This window comes from Natator depressus, chromosome 2 (genome assembly GCF_965152275.1).
Source record: "Natator depressus isolate rNatDep1 chromosome 2, rNatDep2.hap1, whole genome shotgun sequence".
Taxonomy (NCBI): Eukaryota; Metazoa; Chordata; order Testudines; family Cheloniidae; genus Natator; species Natator depressus.
In genome coordinates this window covers 131589679-131617006 of record NC_134235.1, presented here as the reverse complement: position 1 = coordinate 131617006, position 27328 = coordinate 131589679, and the positions used below count along the sequence as shown (strand labels likewise).

The 27328-nt window shown below is 44.6% G+C and overlaps 1 protein-coding gene across 1 annotated transcript in view; it reads right to left on the bottom strand.

Moving 5' to 3' along the window:
- MYO10 (myosin X) overlaps positions 1-27328 on the bottom strand; it is a 273342-nt gene that overhangs the window by 66074 nt on the left and 179940 nt on the right. Inside the window, exons 11-18 of the mRNA XM_074945009.1 lie at positions 26227-26373; positions 25941-26041; positions 25625-25691; positions 23889-23981; positions 22822-22890; positions 22567-22649; positions 21109-21217; positions 16739-16819 (exon numbers count right to left, since the gene is read on the bottom strand). Of these exons, the coding sequence (XP_074801110.1) occupies positions 16739-16819; positions 21109-21217; positions 22567-22649; positions 22822-22890; positions 23889-23981; positions 25625-25691; positions 25941-26041; positions 26227-26373 (750 nt within the window). The remainder of the gene's footprint in view (positions 1-16738; positions 16820-21108; positions 21218-22566; positions 22650-22821; positions 22891-23888; positions 23982-25624; positions 25692-25940; positions 26042-26226; positions 26374-27328) is intronic.

The window sequence follows — 27328 nt, the reverse complement described above, 5'->3', positions numbered from 1 at the left end:
CTGCTGAACTGATAAAGCTATAACCTGAAAGAGATGCCTTAGCATAGATGAACTCAAACATATTTTGGGCAAAAAGTATTCTGCCAGACTCTGATTAGTCACATAGGTACAACTCTACTGACTTCAAGAGAAAAACTGAGGATTTACACCTAGTAAATTCCGTTTGGTATAACAGAAATCAGAATCTGGCTCATTGTATCTCAAATATTCAATCTTTAAAGTGGAATAGTGTTGGAGGAAATTTTCATGCTTTTTAGGCCTGTAAATCACTCCGCAGAAATTTTAGAGAAAGGGAAACAGACAGTATAAAGGTAACAAAAACATGCTTTAAGACACGCACAGAGATACCAAGAAGTATTCCCGAAGTCAGACTACAGTATTAGGTGAATGTAAAATAACTGAAGCGTTGCCAACCCTTGTGATTTTATTACAGTAATCGGTGTTCTTCTTAAAGTCCTAGCTTGCTTGCTTATGGAATCCTGTGATTAGGAGAGAAACTCAGCTTCCAGTGCAAAAAGGAGAAAGAAAAGTAGGTTTCTAGCTTCACGGTGGAAGAGAAAAAGCTTTAAAATGTGACCGAAGTGCACTGTAAAGTCTCAAAAATGAAAAGACAGATATAGACAGAAATCAAAATAGATTTGGCGGGGGCGGGGGGGGGGGAGAGAACTCCTGATTTTTACACCAAACTCATGCTATTGGGGACCTGACTCACGATTTTTAAGCACTTAGGCTTGGCAATATTGTAATTATTAGATAAATACTGTGTGACCTAGCTGTACAGGAAAAAAATCTAAATTACCATTCTTATAATTATTTATTTTGCTTCACTTGTTGCAAGGTGGCCAGGTGCAAGGCTCTTAACTATAAATTTATGACAAAGCAAATGCAAAATGAAAAACTATTTTATATATATATATATAACCCCCCAAAATATCCAGTCATATGTTACTAACCATTTCTAGCAAAAGAAAGGTATACCAAACATATATGATACTCTACCTAACAATACACCACTTAGCATTTTATATTATCAAAGCACTGTTCAAGCATTGACAAATTTTCATGACACCCCAGTGAGGTAGATAAGCAAGTATAACTACAGATGGGGGGAAACAGGCGCAGCTCCTTGCCCAGACCATATGGAATGCCAGTGGTAGAACAAGGATTGCAAGTTAGAAGTATCCTGCTTCCAAGCTTCATGTGCAGTTCATCACACCAGATCTGTAATGGGAATTTAAGCTTGCTCCTATTGAAGACCATGGTAAAACGCTGAGTTCAATGGTGCAAGATCAAGCCCATATACTTTAAAATCGGTTTACAAAAATTTATTATCATCGTTTTCTCCCTTAAGATTTTCTTCAGGCTGAATGTACAATCATTACCTTCTTGCTTTCCTATCTAAAGGGCCTGATCCTGCCAGATGCTGAGCTCCCTCATCTCCCTCTGTAGCCAGAGTGAGAGTGCTCACCACTCAGTAGAATGCGGCCCACAAAGCAGCACCACTTTTACACCTGTTAAAAGTTAAAAATAAACTCAGCTAAAAAGGCAGGTTCAAATGTAGAGGCGTTAGAATATCGCCTCTTTGTTACTACTCCGCATTCTCTTTCATGCAAATTGCTTTGCCTCTGCTCCAGTGAAGAAAGAATCATCCTTTCAACAAATGTGCCCCATCAGGTTTCTCCAGTAAGACTGCAAAATTCATTTAGACTTGTGGGTGCTCGTATAAAACAGACTCATGCAGCAAGCAACTCATTCTACTTTAATACTTTCCATTTCACCCTCTGGCTTTCTTGTGGGCCATAATGCAATCAAAGCAAAAATACAGATGTGCTTTATATTCTAATGTACAACCAGAACAATTTGTTTCAAAACTGCTGACGCTTAATGAGGTGCATATCTGCTTTTAGCTATAACTATTTAATGAACTGGCTTGATAGGAGAAAGGATATTTCTGTACAAAAACACAAAGCATCAATGCAGCACCACCCTCTCTATCCTTTTACACATACGCAGCTCAATTTAAAATATGTGCTCATTTATTTTCTGCTTCTTTTTCTTTTTTTTACCAATCAGTCCTTTCAATCATAAAGGGAATATCCTTGCCAAAGCAGTCTGTGTGGATATACAGCTTCCTTGGCATTAACAAATATGATTAGATTAGTTATTTATAAACTGAGTCAGCACTTACCCTCTTTAAAAGAAATGGCAAGGCTAGAAACATTTCTAATATAGTCTGCAACAGCAAACTCCAGTCACCTACGTGTTCTCCCTCTACAAGTCCACTGAGGCTCCAGCACACAAGATGAAAACTTTTTAAAACCTCAGCTCAAACAAACCCCCCTACCTTTGAGGCTTTTCCCCCCCTTCAGTTTTTGTCCATTGTGAAAGGCTGCATCTTTAGTTGTTGCAGCTACGCACGCACGCACACACTGACCACCGAGACACACAAAACAGGGCTTTCTTCAGCTTGCTGGTATTTCAAGTCATTCATGTGATATCTTTGGCTGAGCTTGTTTAATTCATTCCTGCTGCTACTCAACGGGAAGTCACGCCTAGCAAGGGTTGGCTCAACAGTAATCACTGCAGATACTCCCTGACCAACAGTATACGAGGGCTAATCTCACCTTATGAATATCAAGAATGTAAATCTGTTTCAAAGCCAATGGATTCCTAGACCTTCAGAGAAAAAATGCAACAGGGACATAGCATAGCCAGGGACTAAGAAGCTTTAAAAGTTTTTCCTAGAATACATACTCTGCTCTCCTGTTGTGCTTCTGGAGCATTAAGGATAGCTATTTATCATGGGCCATGCATATCTTCTTGGTGCCGTCACCATGACGATATGGTAAACAGGATTTGAATTTCGATCTAGCGATCTGGGGGTGTTTTGGGGGGAGTGGGGTTGAGGCTGGAGAATAACTTTGCAAAAGTACAATGTTTTGATCCGTATACCTGCAAGAAAATGTGTACATAACTGACATAGCACACAAAGAAAAAAGAAAAAAAAAAATGGCTTGATGTTTATAAAGGCAAACATTCCACACACATGATCTGCATGTGTGATTGCGCAAATGCACTTCACGCACATAAAAGACAGTGATAAAATTATCAGAAGATGTAATAACCAAATATCAAAATGTATTCCAATGGCTACAGGGCATTTTCAAATCATACACAACAATAAAGCTCTCTGCCACTAATAAGGCAACCCATCTTAATGAACATTGGTTCAAGAAAGCTGAATTATCCACACAATAAATTGCAGTTGGCAGTCAGCCAACTTCCGGCACGTTCTGGAGAAAAGGCTGAATTACTTCGACATCTCAAGGCAGCTATACTCAGAGGTATGGACTGACGGACAAACCCTCGGCAGCAGAACTATTGTGGCTGCACAAGGAGGGAGCAAGCTTGTTGGGAGACTACGCAGGGGACGGGCACCACCTGTGCAGCACACCTGCCACTGGATGCATCGTCTCGTCCTACACAATATGGACTGCAACAGTAGCTTCGGAACTGTACTGTTGCTGCGCCACAACTATAGAAGAAGGGTCCCCTACCTCCTCTCCCCAAAGGAGTTCTTCAGTGCCCAGCCCCGTTACGTGAGCAGTGTGTCGGGAGAAGGTACAGATGGACACGCTTCACAGGAATTGATTTTGAAACAATACAATTCTGAAAAATTCAAGGTCTGAAAATGAAGGTAGCTGAATTCAGAAGCATGTCAGCTGGACAGGATGCCAGGCCTAATCGTGGCTTTCCTAAGAACAATAACGCCTTATGAGTAAGTGGGTGATTTAGAAAGAATAAATAGCGCAATAAGTGGTTGATGCGTTTGTGCCAAAGGATATACGGCTGGATGCACAGGCTGCATTTTTAGGGAAACTGTTGACTTGTCCTTCAAGGAAGTCAGCTTACCCAGCTATTGTGAAGTTTTACCCAGACCAACACTTACTGTGGTCTTCTAGCATAAGGACAGAACTATCCAGGTGTTTGGTATCTGTTACGAGCCACAGTATCATCAGAACATCCATGTCTCTTGAAGGACTTCAGATGTCTCCAGAGTGAAGTGAAGATCCATCCAGATAACCCACTCTCATGAAGAGATAAGTATGTTTTGGAGCAGCTATACAACATATGTGGGCCATGACGCTACATTCAGGTTTGGTTCCCCTTACCAGAACATAAGTCCATTCAGTGGCCAAACTGGTTTTGTTTTCAAATCCAAATGATATTCTTGGTTTAATTTAAATAGGAAGGAGAACAACAAGATGAATAATGAGCCTGTCATAGTTCCCAGTCAAACTGGAGCTCTGACCTCTCCTGGTCTTCTTCAAGTGCCCCCCCTCTCAGGTCTTAGGCTATCACCTCTCTCAGGGTGGAACAACACAATTCTCCCACTCTCAGACCTGGCCTTGGTCTGCAGTCCCCTGGTATTAACTGTGATTACCTCAGCATGCCTAATATATTCAGTGCCTGTGTTATGTTCCTCCAGGAGCAGTGACCAAACAGTAACCAAACAGCATTGTTAAAGCACATTATTATGTATTAAGAACAAATGCACCAGAGAGAAAGAGATTTTAAAACATTAAAATGGACTACGCACATGTCTAGCTTCTACATGGGGACCCTGGTAGGTCTAACCTTCCTATAACCCCCCCTATCCTGAGACCTTTTAAAGAGGTGGGTGGCGTAATCTATCCCCTTTATCACTCCTGTGTCCTTTAGGGAGAGTGTCTTTAAAAGATGCTCAGCCTTTTGAATCATCCCCCTGCTCTGAGAACCAGTCACTTGTTAACTGTTTATAGCCTCTGATCTGTTAACTCCCAGCACTGACAAACCAAGGTTTGCAACTTTGCTGGACACAGGATGTAGGATTTTCGAAGCTAATAGTTTTCCCCACTGACATTAATTGGATACCCCAAGTGCAGTAAATAATTGGTTTGTTTAGTTTATTATAAATAATTGCTTAGTCCAGTAGTTAGGCAGAAATATGGCAAAGGTAGACCAGAAGAAAATCACAAAGAGAGCAGATTTCACTGTTTCATCTGGTTTTAGCTAAGGCCTGATAACTAGCAATGATGGTACTTGTTTGTTATAATGTAAAAAAAGCAAGGTTTTCTAGGGGTTTCTTTGTCAGAGCTTTTCCTTGCCCCTCCTGAATCACACCATGATGGGAAGGAACCTCCCAGACTGGATCCTGTTGTAACTATTTTGGCCAGTTCTTATAACAGTATTTCAAGTGCACATTGGAGTTTTCTTATCTGGGAGTCATTGTGTTGCCTTCCTGCTTGTTTCTCCAACAGTCCCCCTATTAAGCTAGATCAGTAAATTCACTCAGAGTAGTCTAATAATGCAATATAACTATACAGTAACCTCTCTTCACTGACTAGGTCACATACTGTATTCACAGAATTATTACATATCAGTATTCTTAGTTTATTACACTGCTGCTCCAAGTCTGCCACAGAACCGTATTCCTTTAGATTCACACAGAAACCAATAAATCTTTTGTTGCCCATTGGGACTGGATTTTTGAGCTGCACTTCTATTTGGACATTTAGATCTAAATTTTCCCAAACACCCTCAGGTACTGCAGATGCAATATTTCACCCACAAATAAATGCAAATAGCAGTAGGCTCAATTATTTGTGGCAGCAGTTGTAGCTGTTCAGAAGCCTAATCAAACTTGGCGACTGAAGCAAACAGGTAATTAGGGTGCAGTATTAGAGGTCAGTTTGAAACCCAGTTTAAAAATTAATATGCCACAGCCTGTCATCTAGTTCATTGTGCCCAGGGGGATTTCACCCAAGCTGGCTGATTTAGAACAAGATCCTTAAGGAACTAATGGGGTTTTTTGAGGATGAAGGTGATGTGACCATGCTTCTTTGTACATGTGAGAAAAGACAGTTACCTTTCTGTAACTGGTGTTCTTCGAGATGTGTTGCTCACGTCCATTCCATAATAGGTGTGCGTGCTCGCCATGTGCACCGGTGTCAGAAGTTTTTCCCCTAGCAGTACCCATAGGGGAGTGCCCCTAACGGCCCCTGGAGTGGAGCCTCCATGGTGCGGTATAAGGGGTGCTGTGTGCTCCCCCCACCCACAGTTCCTTCTTGCCAGACAACGCCAACAGAGGGGAAGGAGGGCGGGGTGTGGAATAGACATGAGCAACAAATCTCAAAGAACACCAGTTATGGAAAAGGTAACTGTCTTTTCTTCTTCGAGTGATTGCTCATGCGTATTCCACAATAGGTGATTCCAAGCTATATCTTTTGGAGGTGGGTAGGAGTTCACAAATTTCTGGGACGGAGCGCTGCCCTGCCAAACCCGGCGTCCTCCCTGGTCTGGGAGACGATCGCATAATGAGAGGTGAAAGTGTGAACTGAAGACCATGTGGTGGCCCTACAGATGTCCTGAATGGGGACATGGGCCAAAAAGGCAGCCGACAAGGCCTGAGCCCTAGTCGAGTGTGCCCGCACAACTGACGCCGGGGGATTCCCGCCAGGTCATAGGTACGGATGCACAAGGTGATCCAGTTGGAGAGCTGCTGAGTGGAGATCGGCCGACCTTTCATGCACTCAGCCAAGGTGATGAACAGCTGCGAGGACTTCCTGAATGGCTTAGTTTGCTCCAGGTAAAAGGCCAGAGCTCGTCTCACATCCAGCATGTGGAGGCAGCGCACCTCACTGGACACATGAGGCTTAGGGCAGAGGACCCGTAGGAAAATGTCCTGACCCATGTGGTAGGCAGAGACCACCTTTAGGAGGAACGAAGGATGTGAGCGGAGCTGGACCTTATCCTTATGGAATACCGTGTACGGGGGCTCGGAGGTCAGGGCCCGGAGTTCCAAGACCCGCCTAGCTGACGTGACCGCCACCAGGAAGGCTACCTTCCAGGAGAGGTGCGACCAGGAGCACATAGCTAGCGGCTCAAACAAGGGGCCCGTGAGGCAGGCCAGCACCAGGTTCAGGTCCCACTGTGGGCCTAACGTACGGGAAGAGACGATCCAATTCCTTAAGGAATCGGCCAGTCATAGCATGGGAGAATACCGTGTGGCCCTGCACCGGCAGGTGGAAGGCCGATATGGCCGCCAAGTGCACCCTGATGGATGAGGGCACCAGGCCCAGGGCCCTAAGGTGAAAGAGGTAGTCCAAAATTAGCTGGATCGGGGCAGCCACAGGGGAAACCAAGACCACTTTGACAAGCAGACTCGGTGTGTGGAGGGTCGCCTACTTTCCAAGAGGATGCCCTGAACTCCTTCCGAGCACGTCCTTTCCTCCCGTCCTAACCATTGAGCAGCCACGCCGTGAGGTGGAGTGCCGCTAGGTTGGGGTGGAGGAGGCGGCCCTGGTCCTGGGAGAGCAGGTCCAGGTGGGACGGCAACGGCCACGGCGGGGCGCCCGCCAGGCTCGTGAGGGTCCCGTCCCAATGCTGCCTGGGCCACGCCAGGGCAATCAGGAGGACCCGGGCCCTGTCCGTGTTTATTTTTTCCAGGACCTTGCCTATCAGCGGGAGCGGGGGGAAGGCACAGAGGAACCGGCCCAACCAGGACAGGAGGAAAGCATCAGAGATAGCGCCCCGTCCCAGCCCACCCCCCGGAGCAGAACCGGGGACAGCGACGGTTCTGCTGAGCCACAAACAGGTCCACCTGGGAAACTCCCCACTCTCGGAAAAGTCTGTGCACCACCTCTGGGTAAAGAGACCACTCGTGCTGAGAGAAATCCCTGCTCAAGCAATCCGCCTGCGAGTTCCAGGCGCCTGGTAGGTGGTAGGCCTCTAGGCAAATGTCGTGGGCTATACAGAAGTCCCACAGCCTGAGGGCTTCCTGGCAGAGGGAAGAGGATTGGACCCCGCCTTGCCCGTTGATGTAAAACATAGAGGCCGTGTTGTCCGTGAGAACCCTGACCACCCGGCCCTCCAGGTGCGAGCGGAAGGCCATGCACACCGGCCGGACCGCCCAGAGCTCCTTGACATTTATGTGGAGGACCAGGTCCTGCAAAGACCACAGACCTTGGGTTTCAGCGTTCCCCACATGGGCTCCCCACTCCAGGTCCGATGCGTGGGACACCAGCTCCACTGATGGGGGCCTGCCCCTGAACGTGACCCCGTGGAGCATGTTCCCCGCGGAGAACCACCGTCGTAGAGAGGCGATCACTGGTTCGGGCACAGTGAGGACTTTGTCCATCCTGTCTCTGGCCTGGGAGAATGCCGAGGCCAGCCATAGCTGGAGGGGCCTCATCCTGAGTCTGACCCAAGAGCTGGAGACACGCTCTGGCTGTTGTCACCGGAAACCCTGTGATTCTGTCAATGATCCCTTTCAGGGTCTCGAACCTGTCCAGTGGGAGGGAGGCTCTGGCCAACGTGGCGTCCAGGACCACCCCGATAAACTCTATGTGTTGCACCGGGACTAACATGGACTTGGTGTCGTTTACCAACAGGCCCAGAGTGGCGCAGCTGGACAGAAGGAATGCCACATGATCCCACACCTGCGACCAGGAGCTGCCCTTGACCAACCAGTTGTCCAGATAGGGGAAGATCTGGACCCCATGGCACCTGAGGTAGGCCACCACCACCACCGACATACACTTTGTAAACACGCTGGGTGCAGTGGACAGGCCAAACGGGAGGACCATAAACTGGTAGTGTTCCTGCCCAACCATGAAACAGAGGAAGCGTCTGTGCCCCTCAAATATATGAATATGAAAGTATGCATCCTGCAGATCGAGGGCAGTGTACCAGTCCCCAGGATCCAGGGAGGGGATGATGGAGGCCAGGGAGACCATACGGAACTTGAGCCTTACCATGTACTGGTTCAGGCCTCGCAGGTCCAGGATGGGCCTGAGCCCCCCTTTGGCCTTTGGGATAAGGAAATAGCGGGAGTAGTACCCCTTGCATTCGAACTCCGCTGGCACCCTTTCCACCGCTCCTAGGCCAAGGAGCCGCCCCACCTCTTGCTCGAGCAGAGCCTCATGAGAGGGGTCCCCCAGGAGGGACAGGGGCTGAGGGTGGTTGGGTGGGAGGAGTAAACTGGAAAATGTAACCCCGGGAGATGGTGTTGAGGACCCATCTGTCCGAGGTCAGCTGCGACCATTATGGGAGGAAAGCACACAACCAACTGGAGAAGGGAAGCTTTACTGTGGGTGGATCCCGGATGTGAACTGGTAGGGTGCCCCCGGGCGTCCCATCAAAACCACCGCTTCCCTGCCCCTTTGCCCTTGGGAGGACCCAGGCTGGGGGGCAGGCTGAGACTGCCTCTGCAGGTGCTTCTTATAGTCCCACGCCTTTTTGTAAGGGGGCTCATATTTAGAGTGGGTGGCCTAGGCAGGAGCCTGCTGTGACTTAAACTTAGGTTTAGCTGGAGCCGGAACATAGAGGCCCAGAGTCTGAAGCATGGTGTGGGAGTCTTTCAGGCCATGCAGTTTTATATCCGTTTGTTCTGCAAACACAGCCTTGCCGTCAAACGGGAGGTCCTGCAAGGAGGTCTGTGCCTCACTGGACAGCCCAGAAAGCAGGAGCCATGACGCCCTTCTCATGGACACAGCAGAGGCCATGGACCACATGGCCGTGTCCGCCACATCCGACGCTGCCAGCAGGGTTGGCCTGGCAGCTGCTGTAACCTCCTCCACCAGCGATTTGAACTCCTTCCTGCCACACTCCTGGAGGGAGTCCTCGAACTTGGGCAGAGAGCCCCACAGATTGAACTCATACCGGCCCAGGAGAGCCTGATGGTTTGCCACCCATAACTGGAAGCTCAAGGACGAATGAATTTTTCTCCCAAATGAATCCAGCCTCCTTGAATCCTTATTCTTCGGAGTAGGGGCTGGTTGGCCCTGTGGTTGACCGACTCGACCATCAGGAAGTTAGGAGCAGGGCGGGTGTATAGGTATTCATGTCCTCTGGCAGGCACAAATTACTTGCCTTCCACTCTCTTAGAGATGGGGTGGCCAATGAGGCCGGGGTTTGCCACAAGGCATTTGAAATTTTTGCCACCCCTTCGTGGAGAGGCAAGGCCACCCTGCCCAGTACCGAGGCGGACAGGACGTTAAAAAGGGAGTCCAAGGGCTCCTCCTCTGAAGGTTGAGGTTTGAGGCCACCCTTTTCAATAGCTCTTTGTGGGCTTTAGAGTCCTCCTGCGGGATGGAGGAAGGAGGGACCGTAATCACCTCATCAGGGGAGAGCGAGGAGGAAGGTGCGGTACTTTGCGTGTCCACCGGCACTGGAGGGTCCACTACCTAGTTGCTCTCCAGGCACAGCACTGAGGATGCACGTCCCACCGACTCCTTCCTCGGAGGTTGGGAGAGGGAGGCCAACGGCCGGTCCGAAGCTCCGGCCACCGAGCGAGCCCCCAACGGGGGCTGTGTCGGGGGCCACGATGCCCACTGGTACCACTGGGCCAGCCACGGGGCCCGGTGCCACTTCACCTGCTGTGGCACCGGCAGAGCAGGCTGTTTGGCCTGGCTGGCCTGACCCATCGATGGGCGGCTACGCAGGGAGGCCGGGCTGACATACGAGCTACTGCTGTCCCTGAACCGGGAAGATCGGCGGCGCCGGGAGTGGTGCCGACCCCGAGACCGTAACTCCAACATGGAGGAATGGTACCGCCGGTAACAGCTGCTTTGCGATCGGCTCTGGTGGGCGGATCCGCAACAGTGAATCGCCAGCTATCAATGCCCGGGGCTGCGGGAGCCGTGCTGTGGCGGGGTCCTGGAGCAAGGTGACAAACGGGAACTGCGTCGACGTTTGTGTCGTGACCGGCTATGATAGCCCCTTCGAGATGAGGACCTTCGGCTACATCTGCCTTGGTCCCGTCAGTGTCCGCTCCTCAAGGCAGAGCGGAGCCCCGAGTCTCTGTCAAACGGAACCCAGATAGACAACCTGGTGGGAGTTGATGGCGACCCACGTGGACTACGCATGGAACGGTCGCTGAGTGGCAAACGGCGTCAGGAACATTCCCTTGACCGAGACCGAGTCGGGGGTGACTGCGGAGATCCCAGCAGTGGCTTGCCTCTGGACTGCATGGACATCACGTCCCGAGCCACCTGCAGGGCCTCTGGCGTGGAGGGCATCCGGACATCTGGGGAAGCCTGCTCCGAACGGGCCGGACTACTCCGCTTGACTTGAGTCAGAGGCCTAGAGACCAATGGGGGTTGAGGACTGCCCAACATGGGTCTAGTCTCTGTCCAGATTTACCCCGGTGCCGTGGTGGAGAAGGCCTCTTCTTAGCCTTCTTGGCGTGCCCCATGGACGGGGAATGGTGCCGACTAGTAGATGGCGCCGGAGGGTCGCCACACACCGAAACCGCGGTGCCCTGTGCTGACTTGAAGCGGCGCGCCGGAGTCGATGCCGATTCCATGAGGATAGCCCGGAGCCTGTCGTCTCTCTCGCTCGGTCTGAGGCTTAACAGACTTTCAAATCTTGCAGCGATCACTGAGATGGGTTTCACCCAAACAGCGTAAACAGCCTGCATGCGGATCACTCACTGGCATCGGGCGCCTACAAGTGTCGCACGACTTAAAACCTGGGGTGCGGGGCATGCCCCGGCCCGGGCACACTAGCTAAACTAAACTAAAACTAATGGAGTACTAACTACAGGTCACATACACTGAACAAACAAGAGTTCTGGGGACAAGCTACAGCAAAGCTGGAGCAGAGCAGTTCTGAAGCACCTTCACTGGCGGCAAGAAGGAACTGAGGGGGGGGAGAATGCAGCGTTCCTTATACCGCACCATGGAGGCACCACTCCAGGGATCGCTAGCGGCGCTCCCCTACAGGTACTGCTAGGGGAAAAACTTCCAACACCGGTGCATGTGACGAGCACGCACACCTATTGTGGAATACACATGAGCACTTGAAGAAGATGACAGGCAGAACCATTCTGCACATGCAGCAGTCTGAAGAGCTCTGACTTGGGGAAGTCATAGAGAAGACAGTTACAATAGTCAAGGTAAGAAGAGATGAAGGAATGGATGAGGATTCCAGAAGAGGGGAAGCTGAGACAATGACATATGTGGGCAATGTTTAAGAGGTCATGCTAGACAGACATAGGGGATTGCAGAGGAGCAGGAATCTGGTTAAGAATTATGCCAGTGTTACAGACAGTAAAGACAAGTAGCAAGTCTGAATTAGGAAAGGAGACTGAGAAGATGGACCTGAGTTTGAGAGTGCTCCTCCTGCCCAAGAGACAAACTTCAGTCTTTGAGACATTCAGCATAGAAAGTCAATAACCTAAATTTCCATGGATCAGTCTGAAGACAGAGTGAGTTAACAGGAAGGAGTCATGCTAAAGGCATTGCATTGGAAGATATGTACAACTGTGAACATTATCAATTGAGATGGTGGTTGAGGAGCGTAAAGGTACAAAAGGTTCAAAAATGAAAGATGGAAAAGAGGAAGAATGAAACTTTGGGATTCTTTAGAGCAAGGGCCTTGCTACAGAGGAGAATTCACCATCAGATACAGTGTATGAGCAGTTTGATAGTTAAAAGTGGAATCACAACAGGAGGAACCGAGAGACACCTAAGTCATTGTGGATAAAGTTCACCAGGATGGCAGGAAGCACAGTGCTCAAAGTTGCATTGAGGTCAAGAATGAGGGAGAAGGACCCTTCATTAGCAGAAAAAATTAATTAATCACACAGCATAGAGCAGTTTCCATGCTATGCCTACAGCAGAACTCAGACTGAAAAATGTGAAAACAGATGCACTGATTGTTTAGGGGTCTCCCAAGAAAGATGAACAGGACTCTTATTCTTCCATCTACGGCTTGTTTGCTGAAATGCCTTAGGACAAAAGGTTATGCACTCTGTGTGCTCCCTTTAGGGAGTAGCTCTAATGAGGGCAGATTCTGCTCTGATATGTAAATGCCTAGTGGTTTGCTTCATTTAGTGGATTGTCCTTGCCTGCCTCTGTAACATTTGATAAAAATCAACTTCTTAATCAATTACAACTTCAATAATTGTTACAAATTATCAAATCTCTTGTCCACTATTAACAAACTCTGATGTACAGCACAGAACGTGGAGTATTGCTATTGTAATTTTCTGCTTTTCAAAGTTTTGAATTTTATCTTCCATCTGTCTGATCTCCTTTACTAAGGAGTCCAAATATGTGTTTACTGTACTGAAGCTCTTAATCTATTGCCCTCTGGAAATATCACGGACTTTCTCACTAATGGATGTAAGCTGTGTGTACTAAATCAAAAGGGCAACAAGTGGTTTAGGAAGGTTTCTCTCCTTTTTTATCATCGCCTCTCTGATTCTCTCCTGTGCCTCTTTCCATAATGCAGTAGTGTTTCAAAAGGCAGCAAAAGTAGCTATGTCTCCTTTTATACCATTCATTACTTTACAAACGCCACATATGCTAAGTACCATCATTATTTAAAAGGTGACTTTATCATTATTTAAAAGGTGTTACTTCTTTATTTGCTTACCTAGAGTAGAAAGTAGGAGCAGAAACAATACATGACAAGGACAGGTACTGTCACTAAGTTCTTGTTCTTCCAACCCTTGTTTCTCCGTCTTAGCAGCTAATCTAAATAGCTCATGCAGTCAAGTCTACCTATCAAAGCTTGCAGTCTGACTCACATACATGACATCAATTCCCTAGTAATGCAAGCACAAGGCTAAATTTTCTTTTAGCCAAGCTGTCTTGGAGTTACACAAACTGACACACCTTTCTCAGCCAATATAAATCATGCAATACTTTTTTTTTTTGCAAAGGAAAATCACCTGACAGTACCAGTTACAAAGGACCCGAACCTGAAGAAGTTAAACAATAGGTTACAAGCAGTTTTCAGGGAGTGGTTGTCTTCGGAAAATTCCTATTTAAAAAATGTCAATCGAAGTGTAAATCCACTGAATTCAACTGAGTTACAGGGGTAAATCTGGGTAAGTGGGGCCTGATCCTAATCTTACAACAGTTTAAATGAGGACCAACTCCAGTGACTTCACTGCAGTTACACTGATGTACAACCAATAGAAGTGACATGGATGTTTGCCCCACTAAATCCAAAGTAGATCCGAGGGAAAATAAGACCAGAACAACTCCTCATATCATTTTGAAATTTGCAATCTCAGGAACTATAAATAATAAAAGCCCTGCTTTATAGTGACACATTAAACAACTTCCTTTTCTGAAAAAAGTACCTTAAATTCAGCCTACACGATTTTACTCTTATTCACAAAAATAATAGTACAGAAATAAAAAGATGAATAAATAGAAGTGGTTTTATTGAGACACAGGAGGAAAAAAAGCCCGCGCACAATGGGTTAAATTTAAAAACAGTAATTTCCTGACACTGATTTTTGAACCTTAAACTGAATGGAAATTGCCATTGTCAGAAATTTTTGGTTGCCTGCCCCTCCTCTTTTCCATGAAATCTTGTATGAATTGGCGCTGCTAGTTAGAACATTTTTGACTCCTTTCTTAGTAACTAAGCCATCAATCTAGTTCTTCAAACAGGGCTTATTTTTCAGCAAAGTCATCTTACATTGATTTAACTTAAATTTACGATCACAGCAAGGCAAGAAGAAAACTAGGGAATAAACTCTTTGGAAACAAGATTTTGCTGATTTTGTTTATTAACACATTGAAAGGAACTATCTAGGAAAGGAGTTCCCAATCTGTTCCCACACATTATCCCACAACTAGCTATAGACTCTTGCTGAAGCCTAGGTTCCAGGATTCTTTATAGCAATGGCCCAGACTCCTTCGCAGTTGCTAATTTTGAGAGGATTTTTAATTAAATGTATGCAAAGATTAGGATGGCAGCATATTTTACGAAACTTGGGCAGGCTAGGGTAAGAATGCTGGGTGGAGAGGACCGGGTGGGAAGTAATGGGGTGCTGGATGGGAGGTACTGGGGGGTTCAGAGTAGTAGGTGAAGGAGCCTTTAAGATGATTCAGGATGAGAGGAAAAACTACTTACTTTGGAGGTGGTACTCGGTGAGCTCCCACTCTCCTTATTCCCACTCTTTTCCCCTAATGTATTCCCCCTCTCACCTTATCTCTGTCACTGGCAGGATGAGGAGGGAGGGCTACACAGGGCCCTATTGTTCCCAGACAGTGGTAGCAAGAGGCAAGGAAGGGGGCTGCCGAGGACTCTCTGGCTCCCCAGCGGGAGCTGGAGGCAAGAGTGTTTGTGCTCTCTTTCCTGGTGGCAACAGCATTAAGAATTGAAAGAGCCATGCTGGCAAAATACAAGGATCATGCACAAGTGATGCAAGCAACATAATGCAATGAGACTGATCCTTGCATCATTCATCTGTGGTCCTTGCACTTTTGCTGCTGTTGGGTGGGGCTTGCTCAGGGCTCCTGGTTGCAAGAAGATACAAAAGGGCCCCTGTTATTCCCAAGTGGCAGTAGAAGAGGGGATTGATCAGGGCTTTGTGGGTCCTTGCAGCAAGAGGGGGAATAGTCTTCTCAGATGCATGAATCCCACCCTGAGCAGTTCTGTGACTTGACTAAGTGGGCCCTTGACTAAGTGTGCCCTCACTGGTCCTAGCCACCAGCTACATACGAAGCTGAAGGATTTTTATGTTTAGATTTTGGCCTCAGCACCCTAGAGGCCCCAAGGCTGAGAACAGTTGGTCTCGAGATGCACGCAGAGCCAGCATCAGGACATTTCCCCACAATGCCCAGATATTGCATGGGAGGCGTCACAGACACATCATTTGAAACCCCACAGCCTAGGTTAAAGTTTTCCCCTTATAAAGAAAACTTGAAGGACAGTTAGCAGCTAACACATTTTAAAGCTTTGGGGAAAGACAGCCATAAAATCTTCAGTGGAATCTAGCCAACTTCCTTGATGTTTTACAGTCCTGATAAATCAGACACTGGGGTTGTCACAAGATAGTGTATTTCTAGCTACAGTCTGCAGACTATACAGTGAAAGCTTAACATTTGTTAATGTCTTTGCCTGTTGCAATTTCAACATTAAACATCACACCATGATAGGCAAATTAAAAAGGACTACTTTGACATTTTAGGATCAGGGTAGCATTTGACTCCTAGATCTCAAACTTTTTGATTTCCGAGAGGGCCCCACATTCCCATACTTGCCTGGCAACTTGGTACACTGAATATTAATCTCTTTGAAACATTTTTTTTTCTCTTTTAAGTACTTATGTGTCTCAGAACTACAACATAAGAACAAACATGACTTCACCTGGTATTTTACAGAAACTGAAAGGTTAAGTGGCAGATGATAAAGAAAATACAGTGAAGCAAACCCCGCAAATTACTGGATTGAAAGTCATAAAGGAAATAAACCGTATTTTTAAAAATTAAATTGTAGTAAGCAGAACAGCAATAGCACAGTGGAACCTGTACAAGTGACCATCTTTATTTCGCAATTTCCTGCTGTAAGAGACTGTTACTGTAAAATCCCCAAGTGTATTGAGTACAATTCTGCTCCATCTTTATTAGAAGACCAACATGGTGAGGTAAGTGATTTTTGTCAGATCTTTGGGCAGTCACTTAAAACAGATTTTACTGCGGTAATGGTTATTCTAGTTGTATACAGTGCATGTGAAATAGCTTGCTACGAAAAAACCCAGACACAAGAGCTGCAGAAGTCTGGAGACTTCTCCAGAACCTGCCACCATTTTTTGGAGTCATTTGTACCTGTGACAGTGAATCCAAAATGCTACTATTCTGATTTGCATAGGTGTAAATGACAAGATATGGAGCACTGGGCCCTATGTACTTGGAAAAGCAACTCAGACAGATAGCGTTTTAAATCTTACCTTCTGCATATTTGGCTTGATACATCGAACAAAGAAAGGATTAGAGGAACTTAATGTTGCCATTAAGGAATGCAGTGAGTCCTAAAACAAAGGTAGAAAAGAAGACAGTACTTTATAAACAGCTTTTTTGTAAGTCCTTCACTTTAGCCCTCTCAAAACTAAGCATTGCAGGCAGGCCCTAGAGCAGCACCTAGTGATCTAGATTAGAAATTACAACAGTACAAGCTTTTCCATGATAGAGTCAGTTATGCTAATGGAGATACAGGTCTTAACATGTGAGGTGACACACTGCTCTGTTGTTTGCCCTTTTGATTAAAAGTACTGAGAAGAGTTACTAATCAGCATGAAGACAGCTCTGTTTATAAAGGTACACCATCAACTTGAAAATCTCATTTCTGTCTCAAAATGCTGAACCTGTTGTAGTTACAAGTAACACTTAAGAATTCTGTCCTGCATTGTGATCTACATGTGTGCATTGCTGTGCCCATGCAAATCACAATGCACAATCCAGGCATAAGATAACATTGTTACTGAAAGAAGTTAGCAAAAATAATCTCCCCTCCTCCCATTTTCCCCCAGTTTTTCTATTCTGTGCATTTGACAGCATTTTGTGTATATTCGGTTTCATTCTCGCTCTTATATGGAGTCAGTTTCTCTCTTAATGAAAAGACACTTATAAGAAAGATACTAAATCAACAAGGGCACAGAAAAACCTAGCTCTTGAATTTCAAAAGTTCTTTAGAAAGTAACATTAAAATTGTGTTTAAAGAACGCTCTTTCAGAAACTAGATTTTTTTTTAAAAATCAATGAATAAAATTCACGTTGAGAGTATATCTGTAACATATGTACTTTACTAAGTGTAGCTGTAATTTAACTTAACATACACTGTATCAGAGGCATGTTTCTCTATTAAATAAAATTCCTATAATATCCTTAGCAAGAAAACATCAAGTTTACAATACTCACTTAAAAAATAAAACAGATTACATATATATTGTGTAATTATACACACACACCATTTTCTCCTCAGCACTAACAGAATTCTGAATGATAAAATACACAATATAACATAGATTATCTAATGTATTATTACCTCATCTAATTGGAAATAAAGGTCGCCAATGAAGTCATCATCCCTCTTCTGACATGTATTGTTTACATGAAAAATTCCCCCCTTCACTGAACTTTCAATTGAATGTTCCCCCATTCTATTCAAGGAGATACTGAGGTGTTTTTGTAAATCTATTACAGTGGGGGCAAAGAAAGCAAATGCTGATGCAATTTGAAACTTGACCATTATTTCCAGTGTGTCTGGTTAACCATTGTTTGCTACAGAACAAAGAGGGCAAAAGAACCAAGCAGCAAATATTACATAGAAAAGGCTCCAGCTTCTAGCAGTAAAATAAATATTTACCTCTTGAAAAAATGTAAACTTTATCCATGCTTACCCTGTGTGAATGCTGTATTTCAGGACAACTTGGATAACCCTGTTGATCTCTGACAATAGAGGATAGTACTCATGGCAATCACTTTGTAAACGTAACAGGGAAGGCAAGTGAGCCTGAACAAAGTTAGGCTGATGATATATTCCATTTTCACATGCAGCTCTTGACTGACCTCATGAGCTGCTAACATCCTGGACTCCCACTGCCACCCAAGTCAGTGGGATAGGAGGCTGCTCACCACACCTCATGAGATCGGATCTAGAGACTACTCTGAATCAGGGTCATTACAAATCAATAACCAGGTTGTCGTAATGAATCTGATACCGTCACCAGTTTTATTTCTTTTCATTTTAAACTTCTGAACAAATCATGTGTTGTTCAGGGCCCCTGAGGGCGAGGAGACAAAGAGAAAGAAGGGGCCTGATTCTCCCTTGCCTTACACCTTCTGTAGTCATTTACCCCGGGCAAAGTGAGTGCAAAACACTGCTACTCCTATGCGGTAACATCTCACGCTTGCTTTGCCCAGGTGCAAATGACTGCAAAGGCAGCAGTGAATCAAGCCCTCAATGATCTGGAGAGCTACCAAGGAGGGTAAGAAGAATGAGCTACTGCAGCCAATGGCATTCCACAACCACAAAGGGGTGCTGGGTGCTACTCAAGGGTCAGGGCCATTTCTCCAGCCTCACTTGTGTATGCAGCATGCACCAACCAAGGGGATGCAATGCTCCTTTTCAAAGGAATAGCAGTGTGCATCTCACCATATGTTCCCGAGGCTGTTCTGTCCAACACAGCAAAAGGGCATCAGAGCAGGATTTTATTCTTAATGATTCCACTAGCAATGGGCTTGATTCTGCTCTCGTTTGTACAAGTATAAATGTGGAATAACTCCAATGCAAAGGAGTTAATCTGAATTTATACTGCTGTAACTCAGAGCAGAATTTGGATCCACCTTTCTTTAAAATAATCACTTGCAGATGAAAACTTATATGCTGAGTTTCAGCCCAAGGGAATTGTTAATGGCTGAGTTATAAACCCTAAGTAGCAGGGGAGGTACTTTGACTGGACAGCTGTGAATGAGAGAATCCAAAACACATGTGTAGCAGAATGGGGGAGGCAGGGGCTCTCCCCTCCACTCCCCCAATCCTTCCCTTCACTTCTCTGCTTGGCCATTGGTTGGGCAAAGGGAAATGGGGCCAGCTGTTTGGCTGCTGTGCACCCTCCCCCAGGTCCTTGCCTATGTAAATTAAGCCAGGGCTTACCTCTGGTTAGCTGTCCCATGGAAGATTAGCAGCTTTGCCACTTATGATGCTGCGGATCTTTCCTATCGCCTGTTTTAAGAGGTCAGGAAGGAATTTTGTCCCAAACCACCAAATTGGCAAGTAGTCCTGTGAGTTTTTTCACCTTCCTTGTAGCCTTCTGGAGGCACAGTTGGGTTAGAAACAAGGATTCGAGGTTCCTATATTGTTGTTAAACTACCAACTCTTCACAACTGTCAACTGGTGTCCAGTGCGAGTAAAGACTTAACTGCCAGCTCCCAGAGCTAAATGAGACCCAGGATTGTGCAAGTGGACTGTGTGCTTATAAGGGGGAAGGAGCTTGAAGTTTTTGCAGACTGAGTTTTCCCCCATCCAGCATTGTGGCTTCTGTCACTCCATCCCCTTAACGGGGAGGAAGGGAGGAGAGGTTTCACAACTGAATTGAGACTGTGGGGTACACCAGGGATGGCCTACCCTAAGTTAGTTTTTGGTTCATGATAAAAGCCCTGCAACATGCACTGCAGAACCAGTTAAATGGCTGGTACATGACAGCTGGGGGCTGGCAATGTTGTGCCCCTCCCCAAGATATAATGAATAATGTTGCAGCCTGCCATTTAAACCCATCCCATGTGTCTGACAATCATTCACCTGCTTCTCCTTGTCCAAGAAGGCAGATAATTAAAATGTTGCCCTGCATCCCTATTCAACACAAGGATTGGAAAGCATTTTTATTAGGTATTTGGTGCTTATTTTTCCTAGTGTGCAGACCTCATTTCAGTGTCTCAGGCCAATTTCACAGCTGATTTTGGGATCATTTCATATGTATGGCTGTAAGCACCTCCTAAGTCACAATGCTGGAGCCACTGTGGGCCAGATCTCCAGCTGGTGTAAGTCAATACAGCTCCACTGACTTCAATGGAGCTATGTTGGTTTATGCCCACTGAAGGCCTGCTGCTATGTCCGCAGAGGCCAGATTATATATTAGCATAGCCAATTTAAAATAAAAGTGACAGACAGGGAGGCACTTAGGGCCAGTCTACACTTAAAATGCTACAGCGAAGACACTACTTACGCTGAATGGAGGGTTCTCCTGTCACCACAGGCAATCCACCTCCCCAAGAGGTGGCAGCTAGGTTGACGGGAGAATTCTCCCATTGACCTAGCACTGTCTACACTGGGGGTTAGGTCAGACTAACTGCATCGCTTAGGGTGGTGGATTTTCCATACCCCTGAGCGACGTAATTATACCAACCTAATTTCCTAGTGTAGACCAGGCCTAAGAATAGTAAGACTGTGAAGGAACCAATGATAGAAGTGGAAACTGAGCGAGATGGGGAGTAAGAGCAAGACAAACACCTATGAAGTATGCCGGGTCTAGTCCAGGGAGAGGCCAACACAGTTAAAACAAGACGGACAAGTCAATGAATGGGAATGAAGATGCAGGTGCTTTGCAGGTCAGCTTCTTCCTGAGGCAAACATTGTTGATTACATGATTAGCGACTGAAGTTTCATATGGGAGGAGGCAACATTTTGGTACTGAAGATTTTCAGCATTTTAAATCTCCAAGGGACATATACGCCCAGCCCAGCCACTCTGGGTCTTTGTTGACTACTGATTCTTTATCATCTGTCAGTTGCTGACAGTAGAGGAGAGGACATATTAACCAACCTTGAACTGCAAGCTGACCGTGGGTTTCCGGTGTTTGCTTCCACATTTAAGGGTGTCTTGGTTGTTGCGACTTGAAACGTGTTCAAACAGATCACAGATAAAATCAAGTCTGAAATGGGGAAGGAAAAACCTTTACAAAATATCCCGAGACACCACAAAATTTACCATAGTACAATCCTGAGCAAGCTTAGCTCCTTAAAGAAAAATAACTCCTATTGACTCTCCAACAACAATTAGCCACCGACCTTTCAGATGTATCATTTGTGCAATGAGACCAAGAAAAAATAGTCCAAATGCTACACACTACATTCTCAACACCTCCTCTTGGAAATGAATGGCTAGATCTTATCATCTTTATCACTTTTTACTTGATCGTCATTCAACCAATTGACCTTAATGGATGCTACACTGGAGGGAAGACCAAGAAATAACATTTCCTGTTTACTTTTCACAAGGGTGCAAATAACTGTGTGTGGGAACTAAAGCTTCAGCACTTAGTTGTGGGTGTTGTATGTACATTACAGAGGACTACAGGAGGCCCCTCACACCACTTTGACAGCAACATAACCGCTGACTTGAATGGAATTGTTCCTGATTGATACGAGGGTAAGTGAGAAGAGAACCAGGCCCTATGGCTTTAACTCCCCTGTTGCATGTAGCTGCATATTTCAACTGGAAGAAATGTGACCTCAGGCATAACATGAAAACATAACATACAATTAGGGATTTATTAAAAGGAAAAAAATTTAAAGCACCTAAGGGATTTAGGAGCAGCACAAGTCCCACCGACTTTCAGCAGGATGTATGCACTTAAATTCCCGAAAATCTCCCCGCAAGTCATTTACTACATTGCTGTTGTTATTATTTGTGCTATTGTAGCACTAGGAGCCCTTGTCACAGACCAGGACCCCACAGAGGTTGGCACTGTACAAACAATGAACAAAACGATGGTCCCTGCTGCAGAGAGCTTACAGGCCTGATCTTCAATTCCATGTGCACCCAAACTCCAAGTACAGTAAAGGTCAGGAAAGTGCAAGGAATGCAGAATCAGGCCTTATGAGAGGCGGGGGGGGAGGGGAGGGAGAGACAGAGGAATCATACCTACGTTTGGTAAAGCACCTTAAAAATATGAAGTATCCTGGGCCAGATTCTAATACATTTACTCACACTGAGTAGTACCTTATTCCTCTAACACATGCAGTGCAATCATTAGGAATAAGGTACTCTACCGCCTGTGTGAGGGTATCAGAATCTGGCCCAATGTGAGAGAGTAGTGGTATTATATTTGGAACTGTACACAAGAGAAGTTTATTAAGTGCCCATCTCCTTGGCCACTTGTTTGTTGCTCACTTCTCCTCAGTCCAATCCTACATTGCATGTACTGCTCTCAACTCCCACTGAAATCCGAGCATGTGGCACCTCCCGGGATCATCCCACAATGCCAGTGCACCAACATACCTGCTTTCACGTAACAAGTTTAGGAGATCATCTCTGAAAGTATCTCTGTTTTTCTCTAAGATTCCCCTGACATCATACTGGACCTAGTAAAAAGCAGAACAGGCTCAAATAAAAAGCGCAGTCATTAAGTACTCCTCACAAAGGCAGTACCATAAAGTGCACTGAGGGAACAGAATGCTTCAGTTAATTTGTGAGTGGCTGTGATTCTGAAACACTGTTTGGAAGCATTTTACCAAATGAAGAAAAGAAAATTACCTCCCCAGCGTAGTGTTTCACTCCAAAGTTGTGAACAGCGACTCTTGGTTTCACATAAAAGGAATTGTTCTAATTTAAGGAAGAATAAAAACATTTTAGTGGAGAAAACAATTGGAATCTAGATAAAGGGCCAAGTTGTCTTCAACCTGAATTTGTCCAAACCACTGTCTTTCAGTGAACACCTTAAAAGATTAGTGCTCCAAAAGCAAACAACCATATCTATATTTGTAATAGGGTTTGTTAGTCTGGAGCTGCTTCGAACACGGTAACAGGATATTTATAGTACATTAAAAGGCATTAGACTAACCCTAAGCCATCTGGCAAAGTGATCAGTTAAAGACACAGTGGACAAGAAGGGCTTGTCTTAACTGGCAGTTGTCAGGTTAGGTAGTTGTGAAAACAGCAATATGCCTGTATTAAAGGGGGTGCTGTAGCCATGTTGGTCCCAGGATATTAGAAACACAAGGTGGGTGAGGTAATATCTTTTATTGGACCCACTTCTGTTGGTGAGAGAGACAAGTTTTCGAGCACCACAGAGCTCTTGCTCAGGTACACCTTTCCAAGACCTGAGGAAGAGCTCTGTGTAGCTTGAAAGCTCATCTCTCTCACCAACAGAAGTTGGTCCAATAAAAGATATTACCTCACCCACCTTGTCTTTATATTAAAGGGGCTCTTATACAATAAAGGTAATGATCAACTGAATATGGACATCAGGCCAAATTCGAGTCTGTTATATCAATGTAAATCTGGAATAACTCTGGAGAAGTGAATAGAGTTACTCTGGATTTACATTGGTGTAGCTGAGATTAGAATCTGGCCTATTTCATTACCTTTCCATATACCTATCTATGCATATGGAAGTATCTATACACACTTTGTGTATTTTCAGATAACAAGCTCCCTCTTGCTCCCACTGAAGCAAATGACTTGACCACTGACTTCACTGGGAATAGAATCGGGCCTAATATGTACTGTAAGATTATGCATCCATGAATATGACTCACAAACCTCTGGAGAAACAAAGGATCTTACAAATGGCACACTAAATAAATTAGAGTATCACATACGGCGTGTTGGGAGTGTAACTTCTCCAACAAGGTGCAGTCAGTCGCTTGAGGAAAATGACTCTCTTCATTGATTAGTGCTAGCAGGCCAAGTTTCTAGATCAGTAAAAATAAAGAGAACAAGGATGAATTAGCCCATCGAGTGTTTACACTGATCTTTCCACTAGTGAAAATCGTCTTGAAGATGCTGTCAAGAGAGGCATAAGTGAACCAATATATCATAAAAACTCTCACAGGAAACTGTAACGCTGTTAGAGAAAAAGGATTCCTCTGGGAACGTAAAGCAGGTAAAAGCAAAACAATGGAGGAAAAAGCAGTTATTGAAAACGTGAGCACTTTTTTAGCCCAAAGTCACTGTTCAAATGAAGGGGATTTATCCTGTTTTTCTTAAAAATTTGCTTTGGGTGAGCCAATAGTCCAGCTGGAGCTATATTCTGAATAGCTAGAAATTGCAATGTGGTTATTTGCACAAGTATTCTCAACCTGAGGTTAGAGAAACACTTCCAAGTGGTCCGCAGAGCTACTTCTGTCACAGTGTTGAAGCATGTATCTTTCTTCAAGTCAGTTACTGATTAACTGCATAACGATCTAGGACTCTTTTAGGATTTCCAGAATCTTTTTTAACCAACTAAATTCAATTTTTAATAAACACCACCACATCTAATCTTTTATAAGTTCTTTGCAGTATTGATTGATTCTCACAACAGCCCTGGGAAGCGGGCAGGTATTATAGTTCTACCGAAAGGGATACTGAGGTTAAGTAACTTGTCCTATGCCCCAAACGGAGTCGCTGTTGAACAGGGACAGGCACTCATGAGTTACTGGTTCCAAGGAGAGAACTTAAATAGATTTCACCTCTCCTCCACCCCAACGAAGACCACATGCACTCACACATATCAACACTGTGCAGCTGTTTCATGACTTTCCATGTTGTGTGTTTCTTTGGTGTACATTCAACCATAATCAATTTCATGGATGGAAAAGAACTGGGGGAGGGGAAACTAATAAAAACACAGGAGGACAGAAATAAATTGCAAAAGTGACCTGGAGACACTAGGGCAGTGGGGGAAAATGGACAATAAGAGAAGACTAGATACATTGAAATGCAAAGTTTAACATTCAGGAAAAGGAATTTAAGAGCAGAGATAAAATATATAACCCCCATCCCAACAAAATCCCACCCAACAAAGCAATTTAAAAATTGTGGAACTAATCTGATCTTTGTCACCCATCCTACAGTTCATTCTGCTTGTATGTTTCATCTCTTCCCCCCAGCCATTTGTATGTCTTGTCTATTTAGGTTGTAAAGATTTCAGGCAGGGACTCTCCCTTTATCTACATTTCTACAGTGCCTAGTGCAACAGAATCCTGATTTTGGTTGCAGTCCTGAAGCATCACACTACTGTGAATCTTTCTCCAAGCTATCTATTTAATGATCTCCTGCTATCCATTTAATGATCTCCTAATACATTCTTGTATGCAACCATGCATTGTAAATTATAGGCAAAGTGAGGAATTTGGGATTGGGAGGGGTATGTGTCCATGAAAGTGTACTGATCCTATGAAAGTGATACACGATCTACTAAAGTTTGAAAACCACTGTATTAAAAGATCAACATTTAAACAAATAAAAGATAGTCTGCCTTTTGACCATACGCTGCTTTAAAATTCCTGCTTACACAAGTGATGAGAACACAGTAATTTGTCCATGCATACCACAATATCAAATAACGTATTACCTTTTCAATAAGGTCCAGGCACTCTCCGTTGTCTGTCCAGTCAATATCTTTCCAAACTAGCCCTTCTCTAGTGTAAGAAAAGAGAGGACATTTTATTCATAATTACAGAAATGTTTTGGGAGGAGGGGGGGAGTTGCTATGCCTATCATGCAAGTTAGAGTAAAATCAATTTAAAAAAAAAATAATGATATGCAGCTATAGGCCAGGATTTTTAAAGTGTGCTTATGGGAGTTAGGCACCCAAATCCCATTGAATTTCAAGGATTTGGTTATTTCTCTCCCCTAGGCACCTTTCAAACTCCAGCTGTAATTCTTACCTGCTATATTCCAGTTGCTCCAAGGAAAAAATGTGCTTGTTGAAATATTCCTGAAGCTTTTCATTTGCATAGTTAATATTGAACTGCTCAAAACGATTAACCTGAAAAACCACAGACATTCAAAGGTAAATACTTCCAACGCCGTTCGTTTTGTAATGATAAACTGATTCGTTTTAAGTCCTAAAGCATTTGATAATCCAGTTCTAGAGACGTTACAGGGAATTGTGGAACAATGGCATACATAAAAATTAATGAATCAATTCCCAGCAATTTTTTTGGAACATACCTCAAAGTTTTCAAATCCAAATATATCAAGAATTCCGATGGACTTGAAATCTTCTTTGCCTCTGATTCTGCTGTTGATTTTTTTAATAACCCATGCAAAACACTGGGAGTAAAGTGCCATAGCCACAGAATCTCTGCTATCTACTGCCTGCATTGGAGAGGTAATACACAGCATATTAATTTAATTTGAAACCACTTTTTGCCACTGTTCTTTGCCCAGTGCAATGAAAAAGCACAATACATGCAGTTTCATATTTCCATCAGGTATATATACATTACATTGATTACAATTAAAGCACTAATGATTGAAAGCTCTACTGTGAGTTATTATAATTCAGTATTTATACTGCATTTAAAAAGAAGTTAAGGTTTCAAAGTCAAACACTCAAAAATTAGGAAATACCACAATTAAGGGTGCCTGTGCTACCTAAATTCAGCTCTTTTGTATGTAAACATATATATGAATGTACAGTATGCTTTTCCCTAATCTCATTCTTAGAAGTGGCTGAACCCTATTTTGCTGAAACTTTCCAAAACTGAGCCTGAGGCTGGCATCTATCTGGCTTGGGAAATTTTAGCCCAAATGGTTCAAGTCTGACAAAGGTACAGGCAACTAAAAACAGGATTCTATAGTGAGAAGTGTCGAGCAACTTTAACCAAGGAAGCCCTTCCTGCTCCACCTATAGAGATCTATAAAATCATGAATGGTGTGGAAAAAGTGAATAGTGCTATTTACCCTTTCCCACAATTCAAAAACCAGCAGTTATTCAATTCAATTAATAGGCAGCAAGTTTAATACAAACAAGAGGAAGTACCTTTTCACACAATGCATAATGAATTGTGGAACTCATTGCCATGGGATGTTGTGAAGGCCAAAGTATAACTGCACTCAAAAAAAGAACTAGATAAGTTCATGGAGGATAGGTCCATCGATGACTATTAGCCAAGATGGCCAAGGATGCAACCCTACGCACAGGGTGAGTCTAAACCTCCGATTGCCAAAAACCCGAAGAGGAAGACGCGGTGGATCACTCCAACTGCTCTGCTCTGTACACACCCCTGAACTTTGGTACTGGCCACTGTCGGACACAGGATACTGGGCT